The sequence below is a fragment of the Arachis ipaensis genome, chromosome B3, assembly GCF_059453495.1.
Source record: "Arachis ipaensis isolate K30076 ecotype BB chromosome B3, ASM5945349v1, whole genome shotgun sequence".
Taxonomy (NCBI): Eukaryota; Viridiplantae; Streptophyta; class Magnoliopsida; order Fabales; family Fabaceae; genus Arachis; species Arachis ipaensis.
This window is the reverse complement of record NC_142438.1, coordinates 77,908,845-77,920,000: the sequence shown is the minus strand read 5'-3', so window position 1 is coordinate 77,920,000 and position 11,156 is coordinate 77,908,845. Positions and strand designations below refer to the sequence as shown.

Sequence of the window (11,156 nt, the reverse complement as noted above, 5' to 3'; positions counted from 1 at the left end):
GAAGTATGGAATTCGTTCCCGAAAAGCCAAACGTGTAGTTATTTTTACTCATACTAAAGAATCAAAAGATTCTAATCCTTATGGGGATACTAGAGAAACAAATAACACTGATGAAAAAGGGGAATTGGCTTTAATACGTTATGCACAACAACCAGATTTTCGACGAGACATAATAAAAGGATCCATACGTGCTCAAAGGCGGAAAACTATTACTTGGAAAATTTTTCAAAAAAGTCTGTATTCGCCCCTTTTTTTGAATAAAATTGAGAAACCCCCATTTCTTTTTTTGAAAAATTTTGAACCAATGAGACAAATGCTTTTTCTGTTCCAAAGGAGGCTGCGGACAAAAACAGGATTAGAAAATCCGTATTATACAGAAGAAGAGACAAAAGAAAGTAAGGAGGAGGACAAAAGAACAAAAAAAGAACAAGAGGAAAAAAGACGTATAGCAGTAGGAGAGGCCTGGGATAGTTTTATAGTTGCTCAAGTAATAAGAGGCTCGTTATTAATAACCCAATCGATTCTTAGAAAATATATTGTATTGCCTTCGTTGATAATAATTAAAAATATTGTTCGTATGCTTTTATTTCAATTTCCCGAATGGTCAGAAGATTTTAGGGATTGGAATAGAGAAATGTATATTAAATGCACCTATAATGGTGTTCAATTATCCGAAACAGAATTTCCAAAAAAGTGGCTACTAGACGGTATTCAGATACAAATTAGATTTCCTTTTCATCTGAAACCTTGGCACAGATCTAAGCTACGATCCACTAAAAAGGATCCAATGAAAAAAAAAAAAAGGGACTTTAGCTTTTTAACAATTTTGGGAACGGAAGTGGAATTGCCCTTTTCTCGCGTTACCCGAAATCCATTTGCCTTCTTTCATCCCATTTTAACGAAACTAAAAACTAAAAAAAAAAAATGGCAAAATCATTTTTTTCAGGTTCTCGGGATTTTAAATGCAAGAACAAAATTGTTTATAAATTTTTTAAAAGAAAGAGCAAAATGGATCATCAAAATTTTTCTATTTATAAACGAAAAAATAAAACAATTCCCAACTTTAGTGCTACTTACATTCCAAAAAATCGTTGGATTTAAATTAAGTCAAAATCAAAACGATTCAACAATGAGTAAGAAAAATCCAACGATTTACAAATCAAATACTAGAATAAACTCTATTAATTGGACAAATTCTTCATTGAAAAAAAAAAAAGATATAAATGCTAAACGAAAGACAATCATTAAAAAAATGAAAAAAATGGCCAAAGAAAAGAAAAGGGGGAGTTTAACAGCAGAGAGAAATATTATTTCGAAGAAAGCAAGTTTTTATGCTAAAGAATTAGCATTAAAAAAAAATATTTGGCAGATATTACAAAAAATAAATCCTCTATTAGCTTATAAGTCACAAAATCCTCTATTAGATGACAATTCGAAGCATTATTTTTTAAATACTCTCATGGAGAGGGTATACCTAAATATCTTTCTGTGTATCATTTTGATTTGTAGCATTGATGTACAACTTTTTCTTGAATCAAAAACAAAAAAAAAGTCTATTTACAATAATGAAGAAAATGTGGAAAGAACTGATCAAACAAATAAAAGTCTAATTTACTTTATTTCGCTTCTCAAAAGATCTTATGATCTTAGGAATACGAATTCCCATAAATTTTGTGACGTATCGTCATTGTCACAAGCATATGTTTTTTTTAAATTATCCGAAACCCAAGTTATTAACATATATAAGTTAAAATATGTTTTTGCATATCATCGAAAATCCCCTTTTCTTAAGAATGAAATAAAAGATTATTTTTTTGGAATACAAAGAATATTTTATTTAAAATTTATATCCAAGAACCCCCCCAATTCTCTAATGAATCAATGGACAAATTGGTTGTTAAAGAGTCATTATCAATATGATTTATCTCAGAGGAGATGGTCTAGATTAGTGCCACAAAAATGGAGAAATAGAATCCATAAACGTCATGTCATTCAAAATAAAGATTTAAAAAAATGTGATTCATATGAAAAAACCAGATCAATTCCTTACAAAAACCAACAATTAGGCTCATTAAAAAAAAACACACAATATGAATATGATCTTTTTTCATATCAATCCATTAAAGATAAGAAAGACTCATATATTTCTAGATATGAATCATCATTCCAAGCAAATAAAAAAGAATTTCTTTCTTATAATTACAAAACATGTAAACAAAAACGATTTGATCCAACGAGCGATATCTCTATAAAGAGATATATAGCAAAAGATTACATTATAGATATGGAAGAAAATCTGCATAGAAAACATTTAGATTGGATGCTAATAAATAAAGAAATATTAAATCATTCCATACCGAATGAAGATTTTATTAAGGCATATACGAATAACCCGTGGATCATACCAATCGAATTCCTTTTTTTCAATTTAGATATAAAAAAAGATGTTAGTGAAAATACAAAATTTACTGGAAGAAAAAAAAAAATAGTTTTTAGATCATCAAAAAAAAAAAAATTGGAATTCGAGTTAGAGACTCGAAATCAAGCAAAAGCGGAAGACACGAGTGGGGTGGATTTGGAATCATCTCTTTCAACCCAAGAAAAAGATATTGAAGCAGAGTCTACAGCATCAGGATTGGCCAGGAAAGAGGAAAAAAAAAAATACAAGAACAGAATGGAGGTCGAAATAAATCTCTTATTAACAAAGTTTTTTATTTTTCAATTGAATTGGAAGGGTTCCTTAAATCACAGAATAATGAATAATATCAAAATTTATTGTCTCCTGATTAGGTTGAAAAATAATATAAAAGAGATTGCTATAAGCTCTATTCAAAGAGGAGAACTCAATCTAGATCTTATGGCAAATCAAAAGAGTTTAAGTCTTACAGGATTGACGAAAAAAAATAAATTGATCGAAAAGGCAATGTTTATTGTGGAACCAATTCGTCTGTCTAGAGAAAAGGATGAACAATTTTATATATATCAAACCATAGTACTTTCATTGCTTCATAAGAGTAAGCGTCAAATTAAGAAAAGATATCCAGAAAAAACCAATGTTGATAAGACGAACTTTGCAAAATCCATTCCAAGAACAAGAGATCAAAAAATAACAGAAAATAAAGAAAAAAATCATTATGATTTGCTTGTTCCTGAATTCTTTTTTTGCGCTAGACGTCGTAGAGAATTAAGAATTCTAATTTGTTTCAATTCTAAGAATAGAAATAGTGCACATAGAAAAACAACATTTTACAATAAGAATAATAAAGTAAATAATTGCTGTAACGTTTTGGCTGAAAATAAGGATCTTGATAGAAAAAAAAACCTAATGAATTTCCATTTTTTTCTTTGGCCAAATTTTCGATTAGAGGATTTAGCTTGTATGAATCGCTATTGGTTTGACACCGATAATGGAAGCCGTTTCAGTATAGTAAGGATACATCTGTACCCACGATTGAGAGGTCGTTAATCTATAATCTATATTTCTTTCTTCAATTTAGCGTAACATATCCGGTATGCGGATACAAATGGATACACGCATAGATGCGCACACGCATTGTGTTAACTTCTATTCTGTATTCTGAGGCCTTGATACTAATTCAATATCCTTTAGATACAAAAAAAAAGGAATCGAAAAAATCGTCTTATCGTCTTATATCTACTTTTATCTATATAATTATATATATAATTAGTATTTTATTTTTTAAATCGACCATTTTTTTTTACAGAAATATAGTATGATTTGACATCAGAATCGCAAAATGTTAAGGAAATTTATATTATTGTATATACAAAATACCTAATTTAAAATTAGTATCATTACTATTACAGATCAAACAAGATATCTATAAAATATGGAAGGAGGAGAAGAACGCTTTTAACTTATGGTAAAAAATTTATTTCTACCAGGATTTTCACAAGAAAAAAAAGAAAAAAAACCCGGCTCGGTTGAATTTCAAGTATTAAATTTCACCAATAAGATACGAAGACTTACCGCACATTTGGAATTGCACCGAAAAGATTATTTATCTCAAAGAGGTTTACAAAAAATTTTGGGAAAACGACAACGGCTACTATCTTATTTGTCAAATAAAAATAGAATACGCTATAACAAATTAATAAATCAATTGGATATTCGGGAGTCAATAATTCGTTAATTGAATTTGAAGAGTCATTTTGAATTATTCGATTTTTTAGGTCTTGAATCTTGATTAATTTTTTTTCTTTCGAAATTCATGGAAGAATAAATCGAGGAAAAACCTATGAATGGGACAGCTAAAAGAAAAGATCTCATGGTAGTCAATATGGGACCTCACCACCCATCAATGCATGGTGTTCTTCGACTTATTGTTACTCTAGATGGTGAGGATGTTATTGATTGTGAACCATTATTGGGTTATTTACACAGAGGGATGGAAAAAATTGCGGAAAATCGAACAATTATACAATATCTGCCTTATGTAACACGTTGGGATTATTTAGCTACGATGTTCACAGAAGCAATAACCGTAAACGGACCAGAACAGTTGGGAAATATTCAAGTACCCCAAAGAGCCAGCTATATTCGAGTAATTATGTTGGAATTGAGTCGTATAGCTTCTCACCTATTATGGCTGGGACCTTTTATGGCGGATATTGGTGCACAAACCCCTTTCTTCTATATTTTTAGAGAAAGAGAATTAATATATGATCTATTCGAAGCTGCGACAGGTATGAGAATGATGCATAATTTTTTCCGTATCGGGGGAGTCGCGGCCGATCTACCTCATGGTTGGATAGATAAATGTTTGGATTTCTGCGATTATTTTTTAACAGGGGTTGTTGAATATCAAAAACTTATTACGCGAAATCCCATTTTTTTAGAACGGGTTGAGGGAATAGGCATTGTTAGTGGAAAGGAAGTAATTAATTGGGGTTTATCAGGACCGATGCTTCGGGCTTCCGGAATACAATGGGATCTGCGTAAAGTTGAAAATTATGAGTGTTATGGGGAATTTGATTGGGACGTTCAATGGCAAAAAGAAGGAGATTCATTAGCTCGTTATTTAGTTCGAATTGGTGAAATGGTGGAATCCATAAAAATTATTCAACAGGCTTTGGAAGGAATTCCCGGCGGACCATATGAGAATTTAGAAATCCGTTACTTTGATAGGGAAAGGGAACCAGAATGGAATGATTTTGAATATCGATTCATTAGTAAAAAACCGTCTCCGACTTTTGAATTGCCGAAACAAGAACTTTATGTAAGAGTTGAAGCCCCCAAAGGAGAATTGGGGATTTTTCTAATAGGAGATCAGAATGGTTTTCCTTGGAGATGGAAAATTCGTCCACCCGGTTTTATCAATTTGCAAATTCTTCCTCAATTAGTTAAAAGAATGAAATTGGCCGATATTATGACAATACTAGGTAGTATAGATATCATTATGGGAGAAGTTGATCGTTGAAATGATTATTGATACAACAGAAGTACAAGATATCAATTCTTTTTTCAGATTGGAATCTTTAAAGGAGGTCTATGGAATTCTATGGGTATTTGCCCCTATCTTTACTCTTGTATTGGGAATCACCATAAGTGTACTAGCAATTGTATGGTTAGAAAGAGAAATATCCGCAGGTATACAACAGCGGATTGGACCTGAATACGCGGGTCCTTTGGGAGTTCTTCAAGCTCTAGCAGATGGAACAAAACTACTTTTCAAAGAGAGTCTTATTCCATCTAGGGGAGATACTCGTTTATTCAGTATCGGACCATCCATATCAGTTATATCCATTATAATAAGCTATTCGGTAATTCCTTTTGGATATAATTTTGTTTTATCCGATCTCAATATCGGTGTTTTTTTATGGATTTCTATTTCGAGTATTGCTCCGATTGGACTTCTTATGTCAGGATATGGATCAAATAACAAATATTCCTTTTTGGGTGGTCTACGAGCAGCTGCTCAATCGATTAGTTATGAAATACCATTAACTCTATGTGTGTTATCAATATCTCTACGTGCGATTCGTTGATACAAAAACTTCTCGATGCTATTGCTATGGCCCTTTCCTTGTAGGACAACTTTATAGGAAAATAGGAAAGGGGCAGAATATAAAAAATTCATTATTATTCTCACTTCAAGTCTGATTGAAGAACAAAATCTGATAGTTATATGAGTGAAATCAGACAGCTTCTATAGAAATAGAAATTCGAGATTCTATTTAGATAATTTACAAATACTATATTAGATTAGATAGTAGATTACCAGCCTATTATATATATAATATATATATAATATATATTATATTTATCTTATATATATTATATATGGGTATATGGTTATATATGTTATTTCTATGGTATGATGATTTGAAATTGCAGTCAAAATATTGAGTCTCATTTTCTATGTAAAAGAATTAAGTGAAAAAAAAATTAGAAACAGACGAGTCTTATTACCCCAGGATTGGATAATTAGTAATCTTGTCTTGAAGCGGGCTCAAAAGACCAACCTTATTGAGATTGACTTTTTGCTACTGTTTGGATGATTTATTATTCATGTATTAACAGAAACAGAAAATAAGGGCAGCTCAAAAAAAAGAAGTGGATGGTTAGAAGCACCAAGATACACAAGGGATTAGTAACACGGATTATGTAAATTGTCAAAAGGAACATTTCCACATAATCTAAATAAAGAATACTAATTGGGGCTTAAAGTTGGTAGAAAAGAGAAGGCAGTCCTCCCCCAATTCCGATCTAGAGTATGCTCCTATCCACTGATTAAATAAATGACTATCGGGAACGAAATAATCCGTTAATCTTTTTTTTTTTAAGTATCCCCTTTTGATTTGCACAAAAAAAGACGAATAGGAACAAAAAAAATGACCCCGTCGTTTTCTCTCTCTCTCTTTTTCTGAAGAGAGAATTTTTCTAATAAATTAGAAAAAAAATATGCAAGTCTTTTTCGTAACCTAAAACGATGGACGGAGGGTTATCAAGATAATTCCAAAATATTTTCTTTATTGAAGAATAAAGCTATTACTTAATAAATTTTTGATTTTTAAGGGATAAGATCAATTCAGAAGGACCTTTTGTATCATTTAGAATATATATAAATTAATTTTATTTGTCTTTATTTTAAAATACAATGAGAACAGACAGAATTCAATTGGTCTAATTCAGAACCATCCGATAATTTTTAATCTTATTAATCTTAGGGATATCGCAAGAAAGAAATAATCGGCTAGGTCCTTAGGTTTATTTAAGGCTTTCGAGGAGCCGTATGAGGTGATAATCTCATGTACGGTTCTGGAATAGCGATGGGGACAGTAACGTTCTCACCGACTAGCATTATCTAATAGTTTAAGTACAGTTGATATAGTTGATGCACAATCAAAATATGGTTTTTTGGGGTGGAATTTGTGGCGGCAACCTATAGGTTTCGTCGTTTTTCTAATTTCTTCCCTAGCAGAATGTGAAAGATTACCTTTTGATTTACCAGAAGCGGAAGAAGAATTAGTAGCGGGTTATCAAACCGAATATTCGGGTATCAAATTTGGTTTATTTTATGTTGCTTCCTATTTAAACCTATTAATTTCTTCATTATTTGTAACAGTTCTTTACTTGGGCGGTTCAAATATCTCTATTCCGTACCTATTCATTTCTGAGTCTTTTGAAATAACTAAAGCATATGGAGTTTTTGGAACTACAATTGATATCTTTATCACATTAGCTAAAACTTATTTGTTTTTGTTCCTTTCTATCACAGCAAGATGGACTTTGCCTAGGCTAAGAATGGACCAATTACTAAATCTTGGGTGGAAATTTCTTTTACCTATTTCTCTCGGCAATCTATTATTAACAACTTCGTCTCAACTATTTTCACTGTAAAATATGGATCCTCTAGATTTGTAACTTGTCGCAAACAAGAGAAAGAAACAAAAAAACTATTTCATAGATATTCACGATATGTTCCTTATGGTAACTGGGTTCATGAATTATGGTCAACAAACAATCCGAGCTGCAAGATACATTGGTCAAAGTTTCATGATTACCTTATCCCACGCAAATCGTTTACCCGTAACTATTCAATATCCTTATGAAAAATTAATTACATCAGAACGTTTTCGCGGTCGAATCCATTTTGAATTTGATAAATGCATTGCTTGTGAAGTATGTGTTCGTGTATGTCCTATAGATTTACCCGTTGTTGATTGGAAACTGGAAACAGATATTCGAAAGAAACGTTTGCTTAATTACAGTATTGATTTCGGAATTTGTATATTTTGTGGTAATTGTGTTGAGTATTGTCCAACAAATTGTTTATCAATGACTGAAGAATATGAACTTTCAGTTTATGATCGTCATGAATTGAATTATAATCAAATTGCTTTAGGCCGATTACCAATGTCAGTAATTGATGATTATACAATTCGAACTATTCTAAATAAAAAAAATAGGATATAATAAAATCGTTTTATTTATTTATTTATAAGAATTCAATATTAATATAGAAATATAAATCATATTAGATTTCACATTATTCTGTTTCATATATCATATATATAAATAGATATGAAACAGAATAATATAAATTTATAAAATAATAAGATTAAATAGAAAAAAAAAAACTATTCCATATTTTCAAAATAAATTTCTTATTATTAAAATATTCTTTTATTCTATCTATTTCATTTCGATATCTGTTCTATAACTATTCTATAACTATATATCTATATAGTTAGACTTATATTTAGTTAGACTTATATACTAATATATACTTCTATTATATATTATATAGTTTCTCGACCTACTCTTTCGTATAACGAATGAAATAACATAAATCCCATAACTTAACTGGTACCTATTCCGACTTGTTAGGATTTGATGAAATTCAATGCGGAGAGAAATCTCGTAGATAAAAGATTTCCCTGGTCGTATCAAAAAGGTCATGAAATTTCGATGCATTTATCTCTTATTTTACATATAATGGATTTACCTGAACCACTACATGATTTTCTTTTAGTCTTTTTGGGATCATGTCTTGTATTAGGAAGTTTAGGAGTAGTATTTTTTACCAACCCCATTTTTTCTGCTTTTTCATTGGGACTAGTTCTTGTTTGTATATCTTTATTTTATATTTTATCAAACTCCCATTTTGTAGCTGCCGCACAACTACTTATTTACGTGGGAGCTATAAACGTTTTAATCCTCTTTGCTGTGATGTTCATGAATGGTTCGGAATATCACCAAGATTTTCATCTTTTTACCGTTGGGGGTGGAATTACTTTGATGGTTTGTACAAGTATTTTTGTTTCACTAATAACTACTATTCCAGATACATCATGGTACGGGCTTATTTGGACTACAAGACCAAATCAGATTATAGAGCAAGATTTAATAAGTACTAGTCAACAAATTGGAGTTCATTTATCAACAGATTTTTTTCTTCCATTTGAACTAATTTCAATAATTCTCTTAGCTGCTTTGATAGGTGCAATTGTCGTGGCTCGCCAGTAAGAAATTTTTTTAACTTGCAAAAAAAAAAAAAGAATTCTTTTTTTTTCTCAGTTATTTCGATTTAATTCTCTGTAAATGTAAAAAAAGAGTGTTTATGTAGAAAAATTTTTTTTTTTTGCGAATATATTCTTTTTTTCAGACTTTTTTTTTATTCTTTAGTCAATTGAATTGGTTGAATTGTTGTTCATATTATATTAATATTATAGTGAATCGAAATTGATAAGGAGTTCGTCAATGATGCTCGAAGATGGACTTGTTTTGAGTGCCTATTTATTTTCTATCGGTATCTATGGATTGATCACGAGCCGAAATATGGTTAGAGCCCTTATGTGTCTTGAACTTATACTGAATGCAGTTAATATAAATTTCGTAACCTTTTCTGATTTTTTTGATAGTCGCCAATTAAAGGGAAATATTTTTTCTATTTTTGTTATTGCCATTGCAGCCGCTGAAGCTGCTATCGGACCGGCTATTGTTTCTTCAATTTATCGTAACAGAAAATCAACTCGTATCAATCAATCGAACTTGTTGAATAACTAGTATTTATATTGAATAAAACTAGTATTTATATTGAATAAATAGTATTAATAGTGATTTATCATATAAATATTAATTTTGAATAGTGTAATTCAACAAACTCGCACGTTTGCAAAAACGTAAGAAATCAAAGTATCTTGGTCCCCTCTCCTCTTATGAATTGATCCAGAAGTCGGTTTTGAGTATCAAAATTCTGGTAAATCGTTGATTCATCTAGTGTCTAAATATATGATTTATTTACGAGTTTACTAGATCGAAAATTTGCCATTTTTGGTGTTAAAAAAAAATTATAGATCCAAATCCAATGTCACATTCAGTAAAGATTTATGATACATGTATAGGATGTACTCAATGTGTCCGAGCCTGCCCCACCGATGTATTAGAAATGATACCTTGGGACGGGTGTAAAGCTAAGCAAATAGCTTCTGCCCCAAGAACGGAGGACTGTGTCGGTTGTAAGAGGTGTGAATCCGCCTGTCCTACAGATTTCTTAAGTGTTCGAGTTTATTTGTGGCATGAAACAACTCGAAGCATGGGTCTAGCTTATTGAGACCGCCCCTTTCTTTTTTTCAAAAAACAAACACCACGAGAATACGTTTTTTACTGGCAAAAATCTGCGCTCAAAATAGAAAGATAATAGAAATATCTTTCTATTTTGAGCGCGGGTTTTTCTAGCCCAAGTGTATCTTATTTTTATCACGAATTATTTTCCTTGGTTAACAATAGTTGTACTTTTACCAATAGCCGGGGGTTCCTTAATATTCTTATTTCCTCATCGAGGAAATAAGGTAATTAAGTGGTATACAATTTGCATATGTTTAATCGATCTGCTGATAACAGCCTATGCATTTTGTTATCATTTCCAATTGGATGATCCATTAATCCAACTGACAGAAAATTATAAATGGATTAATTTTTTTGATTTTTACTGGAGATTCGGAATAGATGGACTCTCTATAGGACCCATTTTATTGACGGGATTTATTACCACTATAGCTACTTTAGCGGCTCAACCGGTTACTCGAGAATCCCGATTATTCCATTTCCTGATGCTAGCAATGTACAGCGGTCAAATAGGACCTTTTTCTTGTCAAGACATTTTACTTTTTTTCATCATGTGGGAATT

General features: G+C 31.1%; 1 protein-coding gene across 1 annotated transcript in view; it reads left to right on the top strand.

The window, feature by feature from the left end:
- Window positions 1–6,871, top strand: part of LOC107639294 (protein TIC 214) — an 8,673-nt gene extending 1,802 nt beyond the window's left edge. Inside the window, exon 1 of the mRNA XM_088508985.1 lies at window positions 1–6,871. This exon is cut by the window's left edge and continues 1,802 nt beyond it. Within this exon, the coding sequence (XP_088365111.1) occupies window positions 1–3,466 (3,466 nt within the window). The 3' untranslated portion in view covers window positions 3,467–6,871.
- The last annotated feature ends 4,285 nt before the right edge of the window (window positions 6,872–11,156 follow it).